This window comes from Electrophorus electricus, chromosome 1 (genome assembly GCF_041902795.1).
Source record: "Electrophorus electricus isolate QZ-2024a chromosome 1, ASM4190279v1, whole genome shotgun sequence".
In the NCBI taxonomy this organism is placed as follows: domain Eukaryota; kingdom Metazoa; phylum Chordata; class Actinopteri; order Gymnotiformes; family Gymnotidae; genus Electrophorus; species Electrophorus electricus.
Genome location: NC_137497.1, coordinates 45,014,660 through 45,040,456, shown reverse-complemented (window position 1 = coordinate 45,040,456; position 25,797 = coordinate 45,014,660). Strand labels below are relative to the sequence as shown.

At 42.4% G+C, this 25,797-nt stretch overlaps 1 protein-coding gene across 2 annotated transcripts; it reads left to right on the top strand.

Moving 5' to 3' along the window:
- cpa6 (carboxypeptidase A6) lies at window positions 1–25,797 on the top strand. Of its 2 annotated transcripts, XM_035526300.2 has the most exons (11): window positions 1–410; window positions 5,673–5,748; window positions 14,970–15,094; window positions 16,307–16,421; window positions 17,559–17,660; window positions 17,745–17,849; window positions 20,717–20,827; window positions 21,008–21,098; window positions 22,491–22,693; window positions 24,152–24,236; window positions 24,380–25,797. In XM_035526300.2, the coding sequence occupies exons 1-11, from the start codon at window positions 304–306 to the stop codon at window positions 24,568–24,570; spliced, it is 1,311 nt and encodes a 436-aa protein (XP_035382193.1). In that variant the 5' UTR covers window positions 1–303; the 3' UTR covers window positions 24,571–25,797. The 2 variants fall into 2 exon arrangements, with proteins under 2 accessions (XP_035382193.1, XP_081578048.1); XM_081721922.1 differs by lacking the exon at window positions 20,717–20,827.

Here is a 25,797-nt window from a genome sequence, read left to right as displayed (position 1 = left end):
ACTGAACGTGTCACCTGCGCTTCTCTGGTTTAGTGGCGCAGCGCGCGCCACTTCTTATCCCAAACTGGGATCCAGCTGCACGCTCCGCTGACATCGAATCACGTGACAGGAGCTCCACACCATTTAAAAGACTGGGTGGCACGAGAATTCCCACCTGACCGATTTGACCTCAAATCAAGGGATCTTTCCGTGAAGCGCGCTGTGAACGCAACTCTTCAAACTAACCGAGCACAATGCTGCTCTGCAGACAGCTCGCCGTCTGCTAGCGCGCCGCTCACGCACGCGTCTGCGTTTTGGAGTAGTATGGCAGCTTGTGCTGGAGTGGGCGCAGCTTTACTTGGATGTGTTCTGCTTTACTGCAGCATGCTTCGTCCTGCAGGCGCGCAGCTCTACCGCAACCGTTACGACGGGTAAGTGCCAGCGTGCTCCACGCGAGCAGCCACGAGCCGAGCGGAGTCTGCGGAGCGCGCGTGCAGAACGCAGACGCGGAGCGAGGGCGGCATTTTAGCACAGCAAGAAGCGCGAGCATGTCGCCTGTCCTCGTGTCAGCTCCGGATTTGCTGAACAAAGCGTTTCGAGGACTGTTATGGGACCCACGGGAGGGACTTTTCTATCTGTAGTTGTTAAGGGAAAAGGCAGCGCTGGGGGCAGAAGGCAAGTTTACGGTGGGTTCAGAGATACCTGGAGGTAATTAAACACAGCGCCGAGAGATCACGAGGATGTGTACGTGAAAGAAGTGTACTGGGTTACTGGTTACTGGTTTACTGGGTTACCGGAGAGCTCTTGGAGCTGTCGTGAATCACTTCCTCTGTAGTAAAAACACATGCAGGTTAATTTTCTAGTAAATATAAAGTTTGGTTTCTTGCATTTCCAGATAATTTCTATGTTTCTTTGTATTGTTTCATTTGACTTTTTTAAGTCTGTGGGTCTGAAAGCAACTCCTGCCCGGCCGTGCTACACTCTCCCGCGCTGCGTCTCACGCGTCTTGGGTCGTTATTTGTTTCTCTCCGTTTTGTCCAGGCTCCTGCTCTAGTCAAGGCACGTGAGGGTCTCAGAGCGTCACTCCGGGGGCCCCTGGCCTGTTGTGTGGCCCCTCACACGACAGGGCACGGCTGCATGCAGCACTTTCACAAATCAGAAATCCTTCATCCTCGAATTCCCAGTTAAATCAGCTTTAAAGTTGAGAAATAAATGAGTAACTGACCATAGTTTACTTTGAGATAAATAATCTTTCATTGCCTTTGTTATGTGTTTTTAACCAAAGTAGAAGAATCTTTAAAATCAGCAAAGATGTTTCGATGGCGTTTTCCAGCTGTCAGGAAGTGAATGAACTGTGAAGTGTGGTGGAGGTATCAGAGTGTCGATGTAAACGCAGACCGTGAGAAGCTGTCAGCTAATGCGGCATTTCAGACACCGCCCCGCTGAAACAAGACTGCCAGTCGGCTCCTGGTGGCCTTCAGGGGAGACCAGGTCACAGGTCACTGGCTCCTTGGTCTAGAAAAAGAAATATAGGAATAATCTGTGTCTACTTATGCTTTGAAAAGAAAAAACCCACAAACCCACAATAATTTATTTCCAATATTTGGATGTGGAATGAAATGATTTGGTTTAAAAGTGCTGAAGAAATTTAAATATATATTCTCTGTAGGGTTTAGCCATTGTCTTCTTATGCGCATAAATCTTTCAATAGATGGTAAATAAACCAGATTCATGAATTTTAGCTAAAAAAAAAAGTTCCATATCCTTGGACCTGCAGCAGTGTCAGATACAGAACAGCCCAAGTGTTGGTGAGTCCAGTACCCCAAACCGTCCAGCCAGACAGACAAAACAGCAACAAGAACGTTAGCGCCCCGTCCCTAAATGTTAATGTCTCTGTCCCTAAATGTTAGTGCTCCTGAACCTTTGTGGTGTTTCCTTCTGCTGCTTCTTTTTGGTGTTTCCTCCCAGTGTTTCCTCCTGGTGTTTCCTCCTGGTATTTATTCCCAGTGTTTCCTCCAGGTGTTTATTCCCAGTGTATCCTACTGCTTTTTACTTCCAGTGTTTACTCTCTGTTTATTCCTAGCGTTTCCTCCTGGTGTCTCCTCCTTGTGTAGTGGGCACCTGCTTTTCTGTATCACAGTGTGAAGAGGAGGAAATAACCCAAAGTGAGCAGAGTGCGTGAGAGCAGATCTGGTGCACAGTGCACATCACACCCAGGTGTGAACACCTGAGAGACATCATAAAGAGAGAAGACCTTTACATCTATGAGAGGGACCAGTATCAACTTCCTGCATCAGCTGATGTCTAAAGGGCAGTTCAGACAGTGTGGATCAGATCATTGGCGATTGTTTAACTGGGTTCTAGGCTACACCGAGCCCACATAAATTGTCAACCTGCTTCTACAACTATCAGAGGCAGAGACAAGCTCGGACCCGTTTCACTCGCGGGTCAGATGAGCACTCATGTTTCATGTCATATCACGTCCATTTATACATTTTTCTTTTCAAAGCTGTGAGCCTTTTTGTGGGCTGAGCTGTGCAGTAAATTCCAGTTGCCTGCAGGTCTGGCTGCTGTGCTCACAAGGTCATAAAACACAACGATCATCACCTCCTTCCTCTTCAGAAGAACCGGCACAGGCGTCCAGAACACGACAGCCCTCACATAAATGAATGTGGAGTGTAGGGAGATGTTAGGGGGTGTGGAGACAGTGGGTTAGGGTCAGCTGTATAACACTGTGTGTGTGTGTGTGTGTGTGTGTGTGTGTGTGTGTGTGTGTGTGTGTGTGTGTGTGTGTGTGTGTGTGTGTGTGTGTGTGTGTGTGTGTGTGTGTGTGTGTGTGCCTTTATTTGTGAATGTTCATGGCTGATTTGCATAATAAAGAGACAATTGCTGGTCCTCTGGATTAATTCTTTATTAATGTTTTGTTTGTCTTGCATGATGCTTCATTAAAGATGTTCTAAGAGGGTCCATCCAGCAGAATTACAGGCTTGTGAAGAAGAGATTTACTCAACCATTTCCAGTTTGTTGCAAAATTTATCTGAAGAATGAAATAGCCACTAATGCCACTTACATTACAATTGACACTTTTCATATTAAATACTTTCACACGTGTCTCAGCACCATATCCCTTTATTCTACTGTTTCTAAACACTCGGCCCATTCACCGTATCCACAGACTCTGTGAACTAAACTGTCTGTACTTTTGCTAGTTGTGTTGTAGTTGTGTTAGTTATAGTTGTGTTGTAGTTGTGATATAGTTGCGTTATAGTTATGTTGTAGTTGTGATATAGTTGTTATAGTTGTGTTGTAGTTGTGATATAGTTATAGTTGTTATAGTTGTGTCAGTTATGTTGTAGTTGTGATAGTTATGTTGTAGTTGTGATATAGTTGTGTTAGTTATGTTGTAGTTGTGATATAGTTGTGTTATAGTTGTGTTGTAGTTGTGATATAGTTGTGTTATAGTTATGTTGTAGTTGTGATATAGTTATAGTTATGTTGTAGTTGTGATATAGTTGTAGTTGTGATATAGTTGTGTTGTAGTTGTGATATAGTTATAGTTATGTTGTAGTTGTGATATAGTTGTGTTATAGTTGTAGTTGTGATATAGTTCAAGTTCAAGTTTGGTTTATTTGTCACATACATAGTCATACACAGTATAACTCGCAGTGAAATGGTTTGAGTGCTCTGTCCAAACTGAGGAAAAAAAACGGGTGCGTAAGGAAATATAGATATTTATACAAAAAATATATAACAATGTATGTACAGTATATGTATAATATGTATATATACACAATGTACAATGTATATATGGATGCATGTGTATGTACAATGTACAATTCCATCTTACAAATTTACAGATTTACAGTCAGACATAGTCACATAGTTGTGTTATAGTTATGGTTATGTTGTAGTTGTGTTGTAGTTGTGATAGTTATGTTGTAGTTGTGATATAGTTGTTATAGTTATAGTTATGTTGTAGTGTTATAGTTGTGATATAGTTGTAGTTGTGTTATAGATGTGATATAGTTGTGATATAGTTATAGTTATGTTGTAGTTGTGGCAATATGAGTCAATTTAGTATGAAATTGTGAAGTGTTTTGGTGGCTGAAGTGCTTTTTACACTAAAGGTAAACTGATGTGCTGAGGTGTGTGTTTCAAAAGCACCCTGTGTGAAGAGATTTTAAAGAAGTGAACATGGTATTGACACAAGTGTGAAAACTGTAAGATCACTTAAATCTTATGATTTGGAAGCTGAGCAGTTCTGTTTTCTCAGTTCGGATACTAGTTAACGTCACGCCCAACAGGTTCTCGAATTCACACAAGCCACACAATGCCATACACGTCAGCTCTACACAAAGGGAACACTAAAGCTATGATGTCAGGAGACGCCTTCCCATTCTTACATTACTGCTCCTTAAGCTGCTCTGAGACCAGTCTTCCAGGTTGTCTAGCAGTCAAGACATAGACAAAGCAAGGGAAAAAAAACAGCAGATATTGACCTGCTGTGGATACCTGTGTCCTAAATAGGAGATTCCATTCTGTGAGGAGCATAGTCCTATGACATTTCTGAGAGCACCTCTAGGTGTCAGCGCAACCATAGAGGTGATCTCTCTTTCTTCATCTGTTTCTTGCCTGGAGACATTTGTGTTAATCATTATTTAGGACAGAAAAAAACATTGCTGAGTGTTTTTTGAGATTTCTGGAGTGTTTTCTGAGAAACAAATGCTAGATGAGTCATCACATGCAAACGTTTCTCTGACAGGGAGTAGGAGGAAACTGCTGAGATCAGCATCCATGGCCCCATGTCTTTCCTTAACACTTATCGTAAAAATCCCAGCACTGACCTCAGATCTAGTTCTAGAGTATACCACCTACCGAGAGTCCTTTAACAGTAAAGAGCTTAATCAATATCTAGCCTGCTAGAACTGTTTGGGCTGAGGGTCTCTGACATGAGCTGATCCTTGACAGTCATGTGACTTGCTAATGCATGTGTATGACTGGACGATTAGAGCGGAGGTGTGTGAATGTCAGACCGGCAGGAGGGTTATCTGACGTGACTTACCTAGTGACTGTAGTGAGTTACCTAGTGAGTGTAGTGAGTTACCTAGTGAGTGTAGTGAGTTACCTAGTGACTGTAGTGAGATACCTAGTGACTAATGTGACAGTTTCCAATGATTTCCATGTAGGAAAATTCATGGGATTAACACAGGGGTCAAAGCCTCGTAAAATGGCAGATCCCCCCATCAGTGTGTGTAGGTGTTTACTGACACTGGTAACATTTCTCTAAATCAATGTTTTGACTAATGGTGTTTACATTTACAGCATTTAGCTGACTCTTTTATCCAAAGCAACTTACAATTATGACTGATTACAAATTGATCAATTGAGGGTTAAGGGCCTTGCTCAAGGGCCCAACAGTGTTAACTTGGCAGTCAAGTACCTTCACCACTGAGCTATCACTGATTACATAACTTTGGATATATGAAATGTTTTGTAGAGCACGTCAGGTTGAAATGTAAATCTAAATAGAGTGAAATGAACATTCATGAAAATATTCCCATTTGACATATGAGAATCTTATTACTGATTTTCTGAGATTTTTTATTTGTTTATTCTAGAAAAAAAGTGTCAAGCTACTCTTCTTTTAACAACTGCTAATACATGTATTAAAATAGCTGTTTCTTGTCTTGCAGGGATCAAGTGTTGAGAATAACCCCCAGAGGCCATGGGGAGGTCCAGTTTCTGAAGGAACTTTTCCAGAATATGACGGTCAGTGATTTTTCTCATTAGAGACACATCCACTTTAACCCTTTGGCTTGTGGACTGGATAAAACCGTTGGTGTAATTATGCATTATTCTACTATGCATTCAGTGCAACAGAATCACAGAAGTCGTAAAGACACATCACCTTCTATCAGTGTATTCCAGCTCTGCAGTGTATTTCTTAAAGAAATGGTATGAAAAATCAGGATGTTGTTACAGGACAGTGTTACAGGACAGTGTTACAGGTGTAACATGGAGTGATCACAAGGCGGATGCACACGCTGAGAAGAGTGAGATTTATTAAAAGGACAAATCCATAATCAGAGTCACAGTCACAGTCCAGCGTCCCTGAGCCAACATGGAGTCCGGGAATACACAGGAAATAGAAAGAAAAACACGAACACCAAGAAAACAACTAGACAGGTGGAATAGAAATGAACAACACGGCTAGAAAAACAAACACAACAAATGTTATATACAGAACAACGAACACAAAAAAGGTTAGACACAGAACATTGAACACAACAAAAGTTAGACACAGAACAACGAACACAACAAAAGTTAGACACAGAACAACGAACACAACAAAAGTTAGACACAGAACAACGAACACAACAAAGGTTAGACACAGAACAACGAACACAACAAAGGTTAGACACAGAACAACGAACACAACAAAGGTTAGACACAGAACAACGAACACAACAAAAGTTAGACACAGAACAACGAACACAACAAAAGTTAGACACAGAACAACGAACACAACAAAGGTTAGACACAGAACAACGAACACAACAAAAGTTAGACACAGAACAACGAACACAACAAAAGTTAGACACAGAACATCGAACACAACAAAAGTTAGACACAGAACAACGAACACAACAAAAGTTAGACACAGAACAACGAACACAACAAAAGTTAGACACAACAACGAACACAACAAAAGTTAGACACAGAACATCGAACACAACAAAAGTTAGACACAGAACAATGAGCACAACAAAAGTTAGACACAGAACAACGAACACAACAAAAGTTAGACACAGAACAACGAACACAACAAAAGTTAGACACAGAACATTGAACACAACAAAAGTTAGACACAGAACAATGAGCACAACAAAAGTTAGACACAGAACAACGAACACAACAAAAGTTAGACACAGAACAACGAACACAACAAAGGTTAGACACAGAACAACGAACACAACAAAAGTTAGAAACAGAACATCGAACACAACAAAAGTTAGACACAGACACTAAAAATACCCAGACTGATGAGGGCTAACAGGGATCAGGTGATAACTAATGAAAACAGCGAAAAGCAAAACAAGGACCAGAACAGGAACGGACCCAAGGCAAACCAAAGACTTGAGACAGGGTAACCAGGGAGACAGAATGCTAGGGTGGGCCAATCGTGTTACAGGACAGTGTTACAGGACAGTGTTGCACAATATGCCCTATGGGGTAGTGGTGTCTCAATGGTTAAGGTACTTGACTTGTAGTCAGAAGGGTGCCACTTCAAGTCCCACCATGGCCATTCTGTGAAAATCTTCCTTAAGAACCATTTCACACTCTGTAAAAAATGTGATTGGACAGCTTACAGTTGTTGTCAGTGTTTTATGTTTATTTTGAGTTTTATAAGGTGTATTTATCTACACATAAAAAAATCAAACACTGATTGTATAACCAATGGGATTCCCTGTGAACAAAACTTTGATGTCAGACATGCATGTCATGGGCCTGACATATCGACAGCTGTCGTTCTGCTGAGGGACACTCAACCACTAGTCAACCAGCCAACTACTAGTCAACCACTAGTCAACCAGTCAACCACTAGTCAACCAGCCAACTACTAGTCAACCACTAGTGAACCAGCCAACCACTAGTCAACCAGCCAACCACTAGTCAACCAGCCAACTACTAGTCAACCAGTCAACCACTAGTCAACCAGCCAACTACTAGTCAACCACTAGTCAACCAGTCAACCACTAGCCAACTAGTTAACCACTAGTCAACACGTCAACTACTAGTCAACACGTCAACCACTAGTCAACCAGTCAACCACTAGTCAAACAGTCCCAGGAGAGCAATGCATAACGTCTCTAGACTGAAGGATGGAGAGGACGAGGACAGAACCTAGTTAAGAACCCACATTCAAAGAAAAAACCCATACATGGCTATTTTTGGGCAACTTCAGCTGTACGGGACCCACTGTGAGTTCAGTTTAAACTCTTTCACAGAGAGTTGTGTGGGGAGAGACATTAAAATTGCTACCACCTGGCACAAGAAAGGTTCTTTGAACCTTAGGAGGATATTTTTATCTATTATCTTTATGCAGAACATGTTTGTGGCATAAAAGGATTTGGTGAACAATCTCAGGTAGTTCTGGAGGTAAACAGGCTTTACCTTTTCTGAGGGGATATTTCACTTTGACACTGTTTGTTTAGAGTTTGTTGTATCCCTTAAAATGCTGCAAAAGAAAGTAGAATCAATATGAAATGCTGTTAAGAGCAGGTCACCCTGTGTCTGAACTTGAACCATAATGAGACGGAGGCACTCGGAGAGTCTTACTTTTAGCTGAACAGTTCTCCATTTAAATGGTATCTTCATCCATCATTAACTGTTCTGGGAAAGTGGACTTACCAAAACTACACAAGGGTCTGACAGCTTGTCAGACTGACAGAATACGCAGAGCATCTCATGGATAAGACATGCATCTGTGGTACGGAACAGATGTGACACAGAGAGATTTGTGGTGGTGATGTGTTCACCAGATCAACCACAGACAGGAACACGAGGAAGTGAACACATATAACACAGCCCCAACGGAGAATAAATAAGAAAACAACACAGCCCCAAAAGAACATAAATCCAAAACAATGCAGACCCAAAGGAACATAGATCCAAAACAACACAGCCCCAGAGGAACATAGATACAGAACAACGCAGCCACAAGGAAGATAGATCCAGAACAACACAGCCCCAAAGGAAGATAGATCCAGAACAACACAGCCCCAAAGGAACATAGATTCAGAGCAACACAGCCCCAAAGGAACATAGATCCAGAATAACACAGCCCCAGAAAAACATAGATCCAGAATAACACAGCCCCAGAAAAACATAGATCCAAAACAACACAGCCCCAAAAGAACATAGATCCAAACAACACAGCCCCAAAGGAACATAGATACAGAACAACGCAGCCCCAAAGAACATAGATTCAAAGCAACACAGCCCCAAAGGAACATAGATCCAAAACAACACAGCCCCAAAGGAACATAAAGCCAAAACAACACAGCCCCAAAGGAAGATAGATCCAAAGGAATGAAAATGTATTCAACTTTTTTTTTTCATCAATCTACACACAGTACTCTTCAAGAACAAAGGAAAAGCAGGTTTGTGAAACGATTTGTAAATGTATGAAAATTAAAAAAAACCCAGAAATATTAAATATTCAGATCTTTTACTTAATACTTAGTTAAAGCGCTGTTGGTTACATAGTAACCTCATGTCTTCTTGGGAATGATCCTATAATCTTGCACACCTTACTGTTGGATGTTTCTCTCGTTCTTTTGAGCAGGAAAGTTCTAACTCAGGTAGGTTTGATGGGAGCATTGGTGCACTGCTGTACTGGGTTCACTTCCAGACTCTGGCTGAACCATTTCAGGACTTTCACAGAGTTCTCAAGCCACTTCTGTATTTTCATGCAGGGATATTTGTTGAACTGTAAACCTGAGGTAAAATGACGTGATGCTTGCTGATTGGCTGTAGGGATGGTATTAATGAGGTGATGGTCAGTGATTGGGTGTAGGGACGGTATTACTGAGGTGATGCTCAGTGATTGGCTGTAGGGACAGTATTAATGAGGTAACGCTCCGTGATTGGCTGTAGGGACGGTATTAATAAGGGAATGGTCAGTGATTGGCTCTAGGGATGGTATTAATGAGGGGATGGTCAGTGATTGGCTGTAGGGACGGTATTAATAAGGTGATGCTCCGTGATTGGCTGTAGGGACAGTATTAATGAGGGGATGGTCAGTGATTGGCTGTAGGGACGGTATTAATGAGGTGATGCTCAGTGATTGGCTGTAGGGACGGTATTAATGAGGTGATGCTCAGTGATTGGTTTCCTCCATACATGGCACTGGGAACTGTGGCTAAATAGTTAAAATCTTCCCATCATCAGAACAGATGTTTCTTTTCATGGTCTGAGAATTGTTCATGTCCCTTTGGCAAACTGTAACGGCTCTAATTTGCCTTTTAGAAAGGAATGTCTTCCCTCTGGTTACCCTCCCATTAACACCTGATTACACCTGAGTACGGACAGGCTCTCCCAGTAAGGTCCTTCAGCTGTGAGATCTTTACTGATTATGTCCAATCAGCTCAGTTATGCTCAGCTGGACTCCAGTGAAGTTACAGAAGCTTTTAACACTTCTGATTGAAACCCCACTGATAGACAAAGGATGCTCCAGTCCTCATTAGTGAGTATCATAACAATATTTCATCCTTTTATTTTTTTAATAGAAATATTTGTCATTGTGTGGAGGAAAATAATAAGAGGAAATAGTTGAATTTTAAGAGTTTTAAGAGTCTGAAATCAAAATGTGGAAAACGTATGTGTGTGTGTGTGTGTGTGTGTGTGTGTGTGAGTGTGTGTGTGCACGTGCGTGCGTGTGTGTGTGTGTGTGCATAAAATTCACAAAATATTGAATAGTCAGTAACTGATAATACAAATATAAATAGTTACATAAACAATTTTCTTCATATTATTTTGTAAAGTGAAAATAAATTCAAATAACAAATATCTGAAGATACCTGGAATATGTGAAATGTGACGCTGACCCAGGCCTAAATGGGGCCACGGAGGTCGTGGTCTTCTGAGTGAGGTCAGGCCGTAAGGTGCACAGAGGCACAAAGGGGCTGTGGAGGCACCAGAGTGGCTGTCTACAGAGCTGTGGGAGGTTCCTCTGGCTTACTGAGGCGTGGGAACACTAGTAACAGAGAAGACCTTGTCCTATACGCTGGGCTTGGTGCACACAAGTTCACACTCGCATGGGGATCTTGTACGAATGTTTAATGATTTTCTCGAGATTGATTCCAAACATACCTAAATTAAACAACCTGCAAAGTTGAATCAGTGAAGTAGTTATATTTGTTTACACTGTATCTGTATTGAGAGCGATCCATCAGACTTGCATCTCTTACAACAACATCTGTTATTTATTTGCCTAAAAATGTAGGCAGCATGAGTAGAAAGCTTCTTCGTTAAGCTGTTTTATTACCAGGCAGCAGTCAATAAGATTTTTTTTCTTACTGTATCATCCCAGGTGACAGATATAAAATCCCAATGAAGGCATGTGTGCAAAAACACACCAGTCTGAAATAAAAGTGTGGATGTGAATTCTAAAGTGTTTCTAAAATTTTGATCTCTTAAAGTTCTGCCACATCACTCTCTCCAAACACAACTCATAAAGACATCCCTGCTTTGTCTGGTGCCTGTCGATACTGAACTCTGTGTAGAAGTTTGGATTTAGCCGGTAGAGGACAGTTTCATTAACCCCAGCATGCTCTAGTGTAGCTGAAGGAGTGTGTGTTGACCTTGTATTCAAGGTTCCTTTACATGTGTTAGACAGGAACCTCTGTAAACTCAAACAATTTAACTGTCGCTGAGCAAACGTGTCAGTAAGCAAGAATCTTTTCCTGCTGAAAAGAGAGACAGCTCGCACACACAGACACACACACACACAAACATACACACACACACACAAACATACGCACACACACACAAACATACGCACACACTCACACATAAACATACAAAACCATGTGCACACATACATACACATATACACAAATACAGGCACACACAAACATACACACACACATGCACATACACACACGCACATGTGTACACACACACACAGACTCACGCACACACACAACACATATAAACACATGCGCACACAGACACACACACACATAAACACACATACACACGTGTGCGCAAACACATGCACGCATGCATACACACACACACACACACACACACACACACACACACACACTGCTGTGTGGCCTTCTGTCTGCTATGGAAATGTGGTTTAGAGCCTGTGGCAGAGTGTGTGCAGTCATTTATCATTTACCAAATCTGAATGATGTAAATGACTCATTTGCAAAATATATGTACAAGCAATTATTATTATTAATGTAAGAACTATGAAAAAACTGAAATAAATCCTACTAGGAATCCCTATAGTTAGCATGGTAAGGTCATTAGAAATGGCAGTCTTTAATTATTGTAACTACATGAACACAGCTGCAAGGTTCAGTAATGAGGGTATAACATGATATGGCCTTGGAATATTTTATGTGATGAACTGGCAACCAGCAGGGTTATAAGAGCAGGTGAGAGGCGCAGGGAGGCACTAGGCTACAGCTGTGTGGGGCCCGCAGACTCACCTGCATCTAGCTGTCTCTCTGGCATGAGGATCTTAATGAGAAATGTGCTGCTACAGTGTAGGACTAATTTAGTGTAAAGAGAAGTCCATGTGTCTTCCCCTGCCTGAGCACAAAGGATGTAGCTTTGGGGGGCTCTTTACCAAAAAGACAAATGTCAAAATAGGACCCCAAACCCAAGAGCCCTGTGTGTATGTGGGTGTGTGTGTGTGTGTGCATGTGTGCGTGCGTGTGTGTGTGTGTATGTGTATGTGTATGTGTGTGTGTGTGTGTGTGTGTGTGTGTGGACTGCTGCACCATATTGGCTGCAGTGTCTCAGCGAGGCCCTCTGCTGGTAGGCTGACAGCACTGTACTTTGTGCATTTGCTATGAACACAAAATACTGGGTTTCATATAATATCTGTTGTGCTTTAGAGTGGATCTGGCAACCTGCATTTTATCAGAAATTATCACCAGTTTTGATATTTTGTGATGGTTTATTTGACTGTGAATGGCCATATTTCTATACATCTATATTTCTAGACATCTATACATTGAGTTGTTCGTTTGAGCGCGAGCTTGGCAATTTGATCGTAGACGTTTCTTCCTCATTGGAGTCATCCATTGGGGCCAAGTGTTTGAATGACGCAATCAAGTGTGAATGTTTTTGTTCAAATTTTGTTCATGGTGGTCTAATTTGGAGTTATTTGATTGGCTGATTGGGCGGAGGCGTTGCCATGACATGTTCTGCCTTCAAATGAGCTGATTGGTTGCAGACATTCTGTTGCATCGTGGTCTACCTGTTTGCGCTCCCCTGTACCTTTTCTCATTCTCAGTGGCTGGTAGATTAGATTAATATCGATGTGTCTATTTATTGATTTTTCTGTCGAGAACCAGGCAAAAGAAGAGAATGAGAATTCCACGAGGCCTGATGGGGATGAAACGTCTGCACCCAAATTGCCAAGCTTGCACGCTCAAACTAACAATTCAGTGATAAACCTGGGCTACCAAGATTTCAACAAATCTCTAACTTTTGCACTTCTATACTTGTCAAGTAAAACTTAGTAGGAGGCAGAAATATGTTTCTTTCCCATTGTTTGCCTTTATTTCTCTTTGCAATCAGTTCTTATTGAAGGTCACAGATATTGGCTGAAGTTATTAACAAAATAGGACCATTATCTTACGCACATGACGGTTTGGTACAGCAGTAGTTCTTTAATTTAGGAGTGAATTTCTGAATCTTCTGAAGATTTTGGTGGTTTTACTGGTATTTCACATTACATCAAGCTCCAGTTAATAGCAACCAGACGACCAGACTCAGAAACTAATGAAATCACTGGAAGTGCAACTATCAACTTCTTGATTCCTTCTAGTAATAAGCTAAAGTCTAATTCTGTTTGGCTGGTGCATAAGCAATCATTGGAATAATTACCCAGCATGCACCTGGGATAATAGCAGAAACATCCCTGCTGGCTATTCTGTTTACAAGGGTCAGGGTTTGCGGTTGGGATTGGGGTCAGGGTTAGGGTATAGGGTTGGGGTCAGGATTAGGGTATAGGGTTGGGGTCAGGGTTTGCGGTTGGGATTGGGGTCAGGGTTAGGGTATAGGGTTGGGGTTAGGTTTCTGTTTACTTCAACAGAAACCTGCACTTGTCAGCAAATCCATTAAAAGTCTCTTGGTTTTGAGTTGGGCTCCATGGTCACTAGAGTTAGGGTTAGGGCTCTATGGTCACAAGGCGATGTGTCATCTGAGCACCTCTGTTTAATAGGATGGTTCTACCACCCAAAGACAACAGGCAAGTGAGCTGGAAGGAGAACAGGAAGTGAATTCTGCAGATGTCGTTTAGTTCAGCTCCAGGGAGCAAAATGTGGGTTCTCTAGAAATTCCAGAAACTCCAGATGCCTTCATATGTTTTCAGTCTGCTGCGGTGTTGTGGTTCATTAGCAGTGTCTCTACACACACACACACACACACACACACACACACACACACACACACACACACAGTCACACACACACACACACACACACACACAGTCACACACACACACTCTCACACACACACACTCACACACACAGTCACACACACACACACTCACACACACACACACACACACACACACTCACTCACTCACACACACACACACACACACACACTCACTCACACACACACTCACTCACACTCACACACACACACACACACACACACACACACATACACTCTCACACACATATGCATTCAATCTCTTTCTCTCTCTCACACACACTCACACACACACTCACACACACACACACTGAGCTTGTACTGGGAAGAGACTCCCCCAAAGCCAAATCCCACCATGTCAAAACTCTCTAACTGCACAAGCTAAAGACTTAAAGTTAAACTGTGCAAGCCTGTAGAAAAGTAGAGAAGTGGGTGAGACACTGGACACCCTGTGGACGTCAGGGATGTGATTAGCACTCAGGCAGCTGTTTTGTGATGAGAATCATTATGACAAAAGTTGAATTTGTGTAAATTTGGGTTTAAATCTTGTTGGATTAAATGTTTGTTGGCTGAAGAATGAAAAGTCTTTTTGTGCTGAATCTGTTTCTGCAGTTACTTCTACACAATCAACTTCTACATGCCGTTATCTTCAATACTAACTTCTCTCCTTGTGTTCTAGCTGCGCCATCTAAGAACAAAGATGTTTCACAGAATATCTTTTTGAATGGAAAGTGTCTGTCCAGTATACATATTTGGGCTGAATAACTGGGTTTCTATGTGTGAGACTGTGACCAACTGTGCAGGTGGACTTCTGGCAACCGAGCAGTGCTTCGCTCATCTGTGAGGACAGCTCAGTGGATGTCCACGTGGGACACCGCAGGACACGGACCCTCAAAACCCAGCTCCAGCAGGCCTTCATCCACTACGAGTAAGAGCTTAATCGCCCTCCGTCACTCCCTAGAGTCTGACACAATGCCTACATGTATGCAAAAAACCCATAGGAATCACACGACATGTAAAAATAAATATGTGCTACAGAAGTACACTTCATACTGAACATGTAAATTTCATTAACATGTACGGACCTTCATATCAAAAACATGTTTAAGCAGCATAAGATTTACTTATATATTTACATGTTTACATTTACATTTACTGCATTTATCAGACCCTCTTATCCAGAGTGACTTACAAAGTGCTTTGTCATTTCCTCATAGAATACATCCTAGTACCGTACGGTAGGTCAGAGTCCAACATACCAATGAACTAGAATAATATAGAAATACAGGGATCAATACTGATGATTAGAAGTACAAAATACATATAATCTCCATCAGTGTAATAAACAATAAATACTAGAGTTAATCAACATAGGAGCAGGGTCAATGGTTATATAAATAATCCACAAACAGACGGCTCTTCAGTCTGCGTTTAAGACTACAAGGGACTCTGCTGTCTGGATAGCCAGTGGAAGTTCGTTCCACCATCTGGGATCCAGGACAGAGAATCGTCTCCATGCTTATAAGATCTGTAAATTGGCAAAACAAAATCAGAAGTGTGTAAAATGGGCATATAAAATTTTTTTATTATAATAATGTAATAACCAACATATAAACTCATATAAAATATTTATATACCCTGTGTGAGTGATCTCATCCTGTTTCAGGCTGTGTCCTCAGAACAGTCTGTTCTAATCAACAGGAAGGCAATTTATCAATCACCAAAACCATTTTGGACTCTGGTACTGTTTGTGGGTCAGAGTTCATCACTGAAGACTGACTTTTCCACTCTCTTAGACATCATCTGTACTCCTTCTCAGTTTTTCTAATTAATCAACACTTCCTGTGCCCTTTTATCCAGCACTCTGGTTATTTTTCTCTTCACATTTTCCAACTAAATAATCACATAACTGTTACTCTGAGATTTCATTAATCTCTTTGACATTCCATTCAATGTGTAAATCAGGCCACCATGCTCCCCGTATCACAGGATACAAGCTGACATGACCATGCTCTACTGGTGTGGGGGCAGTTCACTCTGTATGATCTAAACTGGGACGTTGTAAGAGTTACAGTGGTGTGATTCTGTGAACCTGAGGAGTGTGTGACCATTGCGAGCTAGACTCTGCTGTGCTCTACAGGGTACTTATCTCCAATCTGCAGAAGGAAATGGAGAAACAGACACATTCCTGGTCTTCCAGAAAGCGCAGGTCGGAATTGCAGTACAACTATGAAGTTTACCATCCACTGGGAGAGGTGGGTGGAGCACCTGGTTCCTACTACCACTTTAACACGTGGTTAGGTGGTACTCAGACAGACATCCATAGGAAAACAGAGACAGAGTCAGAAAGATATGTGTGTGTGTGTGTGCGTGTGCGTGTGCGTGTGTGTGCGTGTGCGCGTGCGCGTGTGCGCGTGCGCGTGTGCGTGCGTGCGCGCGTGTATGTGTGTGTGCGTGTGCGCGTGTGTGCGTGTGCGTGTGTGCGTGCGTGCGTGTGTGTGCGTGTGTATGTGTATGTGTGTGTGCGTGTGCGTGCGTGCGCGTGTGCGTGTGCGCGTGCGTGTGTATGTGTGCGCGCGTGCGCGTGCGTGTGTGTGTGTGTGTGTGTGTGTGTGTGTGTGTGTGTGTGTGTGTGTGCGTGCGTGTGCACAGCTTCAAAAGCACCTCACTGTCTCAGCACAGCTGAGCGGATCCCTCCAGGGGACCTGTTTCTCCGACAGACGTGTTTCCACACATGCGCCAGTGTGAACGCAGGACTGTCATCCAAGAGCACTACATCAAACACCATCTACACACACACTCTCTCTGTCAGTCTCACACTCTCCAAGTTCAAGCGTATGTGCTGAAGACAGAGGAGTCTTTACAGAATGGCTAATAGCACATTTTCAGCGTTTAATATTTAAGCACTCTGGTATTGTCTTGACAGCAGCTATGTCAGGCTGTGGAAGCATCAGCTCACTCACGTAGCAGGTCACTGTGAGGAACATAGTGACATAACAGAAGCATAAAGAGAGAAAAGGCTGTTTTATTTCCATGGTGACGCAGGTGTCGTAATGCCATGCCTTCAGTCAGTCAGAGAGTGTGATCACCAGTTTCTCTCACACTTTGTTACAGAGACTTTTTTAATTTATATTATCTAGAGAGAATATCTTCAGTTGAAGGGTTAGGGTTAGTAAAGGGGAGATTTAGAATATTGGAGAGTGTCGAGATTTGGAAGGTGAAGTGCTGCACCTGAACTGGGTACGTGACTGGCAGAGTGAAATGTGTGAGAGGGATAGCGAGAGGGAGAGAGAAAGAGAGAGCCGTGATAAATGCTGGCTCTCCCAGAGCCTCTGAAGGTGTCTACACTACACATTAATACAGAAGACTACATGTAATGCTTATGTTTACAGATCCAGAGATGGATGTTTGAAATGAACCGTACCTACCCACACCTGGTGGACTTGTTTTCTATTGGACGGTCCTACGAGGGGCGGCCCCTGTATGTGCTGCAGGTATGGGAAAGGGGCCAGAAGCAAAGCTGGTAGTCCAATCAGGGTTCCATCTCAGCTGGCCTCACCAGTGTCCTGTCCTGCTAGTTAGGAAACAGATCGCGGCACTACCGGAAGGCCATGTGGATGGACTGTGGTGTGCACGCCCGGGAGTGGATCAGTCCTGCCTTCTGCCAGTGGTTTGTGAGAGAAGTACGTATTTGTGTGTCTTAGCCCACGCAGTTTCCTGCTCACCTGAGAGTGAGCAGGGAGTGCAATGTTGAGCTAGACCCCACCTACAGCACAAAACCCTACATACACGCAAGACCCCACCCACACCACTAGACCCGGCCAGTTCAGATCAGGTTTGACAGCTCTGAAGAGCCAGTCTCCTAGAAATCATTACATCATCATTGCAGGCTTCAGGTGGAGGAATTTAGGAACATGGGGACTAAAGAGATCCATCTCCTTCTTTCCGGATCCTTACAACTGCCAGCATGACAGTGCAGCAGAGATGGAAAACATTTATGGCACAGACGTGTGTGAGCGGTACCTTCGTTACACCAGTGTGGTAGAACACTGATACAGTTCACAGGCATGTTAACTGTGACGTTGAGACGATTACTCATGACCTTCCAGTTCTTCAGACTTTTCACACTCTGGAAAGCTGCAGTTGCTACTTAGGACAGAAAATAGAAAACCGACTTTCTCTGGAGTGTTTAGCTCCCTAATATGGGTTCAGGAGCTGGCAGAGTGTGACCTTGAGCAGTGTTTGTTGCATCACACAACCTATCTCTACATCACGTGAACCTATCTATACATCACATAAGTCTATCTCTACATCACGTGAACCATCTATACATCACGTAAGTCTATCTCTACATCACGTGAACCTATCTATACATCACGTAAGTCTATCTCTACATCACATGAACCATCTATACATCATGTAAGTCTATCTCTACATCACGTGAACCTATCTATACATCACATAAGTCTATCTCTACATCACGTGAACCATCTATACATCACGTAAGTCTATCTCTACATCACGTGAACCATCTATACATCACGTAAGTCTATCTCTACATCACGTGAACCTATCTATACATCACGTAAGTCTATCTCTACATCACATGAACCATCTATACATCACGTAAGTCTATCTCTACATCACGTGAACCATCTATACATCACGTAAGTCTATCTCTACATCACGTGAACCTATCTATACATCACGTAAGTCTATCTCTACATCACGTGAACCTATCTATACATCACGTAAGTCTATCTCTACATCACGTGAACCTATCTATACATCACGTAAGTCTATCTCTACATCACGTGAACCTATCTATACATCACGTAAGTCTATCTCTACATCACGTGAACCTATCTATACATCACGTAAGTCTATCTCTACATCACGTGAACCTATCTATACATCACGTAAGTCTATCTCTACATCACATGAACCTATCTATACATCACGTAAGTCTATCTCTACATCACGTGAACCATCTATACATCACGTAAGTCTATCTCTACATCACGTGAACCTATCTATACATCACGTAAGTCTATCTCTACATCACGTGAACCATCTATACATCACGTAAGTCTATCTCTACATCACGTGAACCATCTATACATCACGTAAGTCTATCTCTACATCACGTGAACCAATCTATACATCACGTAAGTCTATCTCTACATCACGTGAACCATCTATACATCACGTAAGTCTATCTCTACATCACGTGAACCATCTATACATCACGTAAGTCTATCTCTACATCACGTGAACCTATCTATACATCACGTAAGTCTATCTCTACATCACGTGAACCTATCTATACATCACGTAAGTCTATCTCTACATCACGTGAACCTATCTATACATCACGTAAGTCTATCTCTACATCACGTGAACCTATCTATACATCACGTAAGTCTATCTCTACATCACGTGAACCTATCTATACATCACGTAAGTCTATCTCTACATCACGTGAACCATCTATACATCACGTAAGTCTATCTCTACATCACGTGAACCATCTATACATCACGTAAGTCTATCTCTACATCACGTGAACCATCTATACATCACGTAAGTCTATCTCTACATCACGTGAACCTATCTATACATCACGTAAGTCTATCTCTACATCACGTGAACCATCTATACATCACGTAAGTCTATCTCTACATCACGTGAACCATCTATACATCACGTAAGTCTATCTCTACATCACGTGAACCATCTATACATCACGTAAGTCTATCTCTACATCACGTGAACCTATCTATACATCACGTAAGTCTATCTCTACATCACGTGAACCTATCTATACATCACGTAAGTCTATCTCTACATCACGTGAACCTATCTATACATCACGTAAGTCTATCTCTACATCACGTGAACCTATCTATACATCACGTAAGTCTATCTCTACATCACATGAACCATCTATACATCACGTAAGTCTATCTCTACATGACGTGAACCATCTATACATCACGTAAGTCTATCTCTACATCACGTGAACCTATCTATACATCACGTAAGTCTTTCTCTACATCACGTGAACCATCTATACATCACGTAAGTCTATCTCTACATCACGTGAACCAATCTATACATCACGTAAGTCTATCTCTACATCACGTGAACCATCTATACATCACGTAAGTCTATCTCTACATCACGTGAACCATCTATACATCACGTAAGTCTATCTCTACATCACGTGAACCTATCTCTACATCACGTAAGTCTATCTCTACATCACGTGAACCTATCTATACATCACGTAAGTCTATCTCTACATCACGTGAACCTATCTCTACATCACGTGAACCTATCTATACATCACGTAAGTCTATCTCTACATCACGTGCACCTATCTATACATCACGTAAGTCTATCTCTACATCACGTGAACCTATCTATACATCACGTAAGTCTATCTCTACATCACGTGAACCTATCTATACATCACGTAAGTCTATCTCTACATCACGTGAACCTATCTATACATCACGTAAGTCTACTCCCTTCTCTCTGAACACAGGCGCTGGGCTCCTATCAGCACGACTCCACCATGAGGCGACTGATGAATCATCTAAGAATCTTTGTCATGCCCGTGTTCAACGTGGATGGATATCACTACAGCTGGAAAACTGTAGCTGTCCACCCCTCACCCCTCATGCTCTGATCCCAGTCTGCTTCACTCAGCGCTGACCGTGGATGCTATAATATAACCGCTGATGTTTTAAAAAATGCATCATCTGAGGAACATTCATGCTTTTTAATGACTTCGTAAGGGAAATATGGAATATGAAATGTTTGTTTTCTCTTCAAGGATCGCTTTTGGCGGAAAACACGATCAAAAAATGCGAAGTATCATTGCCGTGGAGTTGATGCCAACCGAAACTGGAAAGTAAAGTGGTGTGGTGAGTAGTATGATGTTCCACGGCAGGAAACTGCTGCACTGTCTAAATCGGGAACTAAATCAGATTTCGGAAAGTGTATTAAATACAATACATTACCAAGAGTTGTACACACAGAGATTCCAAAATGTGTAAATAACATTCAATATTTCAGACAAATATTAACCGTAATACTTCCAAACTTCAAGCACATGGTGTTTAGATGCTTGTGTGTGCGTGCGTATGTGAGTGTGTGTGCGTATGTGAGTGTGTGTGCGTATGTGAGTGTGTGTGTGTATGTGAGTGTGTGTGTGTATGTGAGTGTGTGTGTGAGTGTGTGTGTGTGCGTATGTGTGTGTGTGTGTGTGTGTGTGTGCGTATGTGAGTGTGTGTGTGTGTGTGTGTGTGTGTGCGCGTATGTGAGTGTGTGTGTGTGTGTGTGTGTGCGCGTATGTGTGTGTGCGCGTATGTGTGTGTGCGCGTATGTGTGTGTGCGCGTATGTGAGTGTGTGTGTGTGTGTGTGTGTGTGTGTGTGTGTGTGTGTGTGTGTGTGTGTGTGCGCGTATGTGAGTGTGTGTGGTGTATTGTCCCTTTGCTGCCTGGAATTGACTCTCTCTGATACTGTGACTGTATAATTAGTATAAGATGAGGATTAATGGTTATTTGATGATGGTGATGATGATGATGATGATGATGATGATGATGGCATTATTCTACTCTTCGCTCTTCGAACATAGGAATGGTTTGAAAATATCCTCTTCAAACTGATGTTTACAAAGGCACTAGAGACAGAAAGGCAATGGCTCTGATTTCATGGTACTGAGGTTCTTCTAAGACTAGTTCAGTAGTCCACTCCCTCATGAGAGAGCTTCATCACCAGCAGATCAATGGTCACCACAAAGACCTGGCAGACCCAGGATTGCGGAGAGTCTCCCTGCAGGAGCACTGGTGTATGCTCTCTGGAGAGACCTGGGACGTAATTAAGAATCCCCCTAAGTGCAAAACATGGATCAGCTTTACACTGCAGCTGAATTAGTGCCTGAGAGAGTCTGGATACGCCCTGTATTAGCACAGTTTCCCGCCTGCACTGGGTAATGGCACAGGTGAATTCCACCGTGAGCGTATCAGTTATCAGAGCAAAACACATTGACTGATCTTCTGCTGCTGGGGAAACAAATCAGAGACTCTCTAATGAGACTATAATAATGAGTAATGAGAACCCACATTTATTTCCTTGCCTGAATTTGTTGCAATTAATACGGGACGTTTGGTGTCTGTCCATTATGGACCTGCATGGGTAAACGTCCTTGGATGCATAAACCCTTGCATGAATGTGTTCCTTGTGGATGAACTAATATTCCTTCCAAACTCTGCATCACTTCGCGTCCTGCTGTTTTGAACTCCTGCTGTTCCAGACGAGGGCGCGTCCAGGCACCCATGTGACGACACCTACTGTGGCCCGTTCCCTGAGTCAGAACCTGAAGTCCGCGCTGCTGCCAGGTTCTTGCGCAAGAACAGGAAACGCCTCCAGGCTTACATCTCCATCCACGCGTATGCCCAGATGCTCCTGTATCCGTACTCCTACAAATACGCCACCATCCCCAACTTTAACTGCGTGGTGAGTGTGTGGTGCACACGCCTGCTGGGAAGGGCTGGCTTCATGCATTTGTCCATAATGGGATAAAAGACTTCAGCTGTGACTTAGAGCCACTCCAGGAACAGTTACAGAGGCGTTTGTTTCACTCTCCTACCCACTTTACAACAGAGCCCCTCCAAAATCTACAATATATTCTATGCAGACTGAGAGTCCACGGAAGGTCATTATTGATGTGACAAGGTGCGATCACGAGGAGGACGCACACGCTGAGAAGATTGAGATTTATTAAAAGGACAAATCCATAATCAGGATGTTGTTACAGGACAGTGTTACAGGACAGTGTTACAGGTGTAACATGGAGTGATCACAAGGCGGATGCACACGCTGAGAAGAGTGAGATTTATTAAAAGGACAAATCCATAATCAGAGTCACAGTCACAGTCCAGCGTCCCTGAGCCAACATGGAGTCCGGGAATACACAGGAAATAGAAAGAAAAACACGAACACCAAGAAAACAACTAGACAGGTGGAATAGAAATGAACAACACGGCTAGAAAAACAAACACAACAAATGTTATATACAGAACAACGAACACAAAAAAAGTTAGACACAGAACAACGAACACAACAAAGGTTAGACACAGAACATCGAACACAACAAAAGTTAGACACAGAACAATGAACACAACAAAAGTTAGACACAGAACAACGAACACAACAAAAGTTAGACACAGAACAACAAACACAACAAAAGTTAGACACAGAACAACAAACACAACAAAAGTTAGACACAGAACAACAAACACAACAAAAGTTAGACACAGAACATCGAACACAACAAAAGTTAGACAGAACAACGAACACAACAAAAGTTAGACACAACAACGAACACAACAAAAGTTAGACAGAACAACGAACACAACAAAAGTTAGACACAGAACATCGAACACAACAAAAGTTAGACACAGAACAATGAACACAACAAAAGTTAGACACAGAACAACGAACACAACAAAAGTTAGACACAGAACAATGAGCACAACAAAAGTTAGAACAATAAACACTACAGGCTGGAACAGCTACCACGGGTAACGCATACACACACACACAGACAGAGGCATGGAATCACAAAGACCGGACAACTCCAATAGACAACACAGGATACACAAACACAGACAGATGAGGGCTAACCATGAACAGGTGATACACATGAAAGTAAAAACCAAAACAAGGACTGGAACAGGAAAAGAGACAATGAACCAATGACAAGACAGGGAAGCCAGGGATGGTAGGAGGGGCCAACCGGGATAAATGATGTGTCTAACTGATTACTGTTATTATTATTTCATTAGCTTTGGGGAAACTGGTAGAATTTTTCTTGAACATAGTTGTATGGACAGACTCCTACACACCACACTAAAGTTAAAGTCCAGGAACCCTTACAGTGCTGAATGCCACTCTGGTCTTGGCTGTCCACAGGAAACAGCAGCTCAGAATGCGGTGACTGCCTTGTACTCTGCACACGGCGTGAGATACAGATACGGCCCCGCCTCCACCACCTTGTGTGAGTCTCACGTGACATCAGTGACCTCACGTCTCATCTAAGAGGCCAATGTAATAGCCGTGTGCGTGTACCTATACCACCGGACGTGTTCCCATTGGGTACGGAAGGCATGCGTGACGCTGTGTGTTTTGTTTCGCCTGCAGACGTGAGCTCAGGCAGCTCCATAGACTGGGCCTACAGACACGGCGTTCCGTACGCCTTCGCCTTCGAGCTGCGTGACACAGGCCATTACGGCTTCCTCCTGCCAGAGGCCCTGATTACACCCACATGTACGGAGACCATGAGGGCAGTGCGGAGCATCGCACTGGGCCTGCTGAGGAAATGCACATCTTAACCGTGAGCAGCTTCTGCTCTGCCACTCCACACCCCAGATAATGTCCCCTTCCGTTTTTATGTCTTGAGATACAGCTAATGTGTCTCTGCTGGCTGTTGACAGTGTGCCAGCACTGATGTCTCAGGAATGGTACATGATGTGAGTAAATGCTGAGATTCACTCTACAGTAAAACAGGAATTCCAAACTCTTGAGGTTTGGACATGTGTTGTTGCATTAGAGTTTAAACTGGACCATCTGAACCTCTTCTGAAATACGTCTGCTCGCCTCAGGTTGTCCTGCAAGAAGAACACAGACCAAAGTTTGTAAATAATATATACTTTTATGTTGTAGTGAATATATTTTTGTATTACATTACTGATGGTAACTCAATAGCATTTAACCGGTTATGTAACAGGACTAAAGCAAGACTACCTGTGTTTCATGTAGAACAGGACAAACTTGATTTACAGTCGTATTGCGATGATCTCTTATCTTCTACACTACTGTTCTCCGTATCTAACGACACTAAACTTTTATCTGATCGGCTCTCCTCGTGTTCATCTAAGCTCCACAGCGTTATATGTGGCCAAATTAACATTCAGTCAAAATTTATTTGCGTCATCGCTGTCCAGGGGAGCACTCTCGATGCAACTCATCCCGGGGAGACCGGCTACCAGCCATCGCTCTTATTCTCTGGTCCTGGTGGCGTGTAGTGCCAGACAGGATGCTTAACCTTACAAAAATCACAGACAAAAAACACAGATATTAATATTTTATGTGACACCTTTATCTAAAGCAACTTACAATTATGACTTAATACATCTCAAGCTATTGAGGATTAAGCAAGGCTCGACAGTGGTGGGGTTTAAACTGGCAACCTTCTGATTACCAGTCAGTACCTTAAACACTAAAAATATGTAATAATATATAAACATGAAGCTACAACACACTGACTTTTGCTGTAATTCAGATATAGTATTATATATCTGAAAAACTATACTTTTTTTAATATGGTATCTTATTTATAGAAAGATATTAATATTTCTTCATATGATTTTGTATGTTGGGTGCCTGGTTTGTACTTTTTTAATGTGTTTTCAAAAGCATTTATTGTTTAACATGTTAATGTAGCACTGAAATGTTAGATTATTAACTGTGGAAATAACGTACGATCATTAGTGCTATGGCTGACTTGAGTCACCTTTTCTGTTCATTTAGGCTTGTATATTCAGAAATAAAAGACTAGC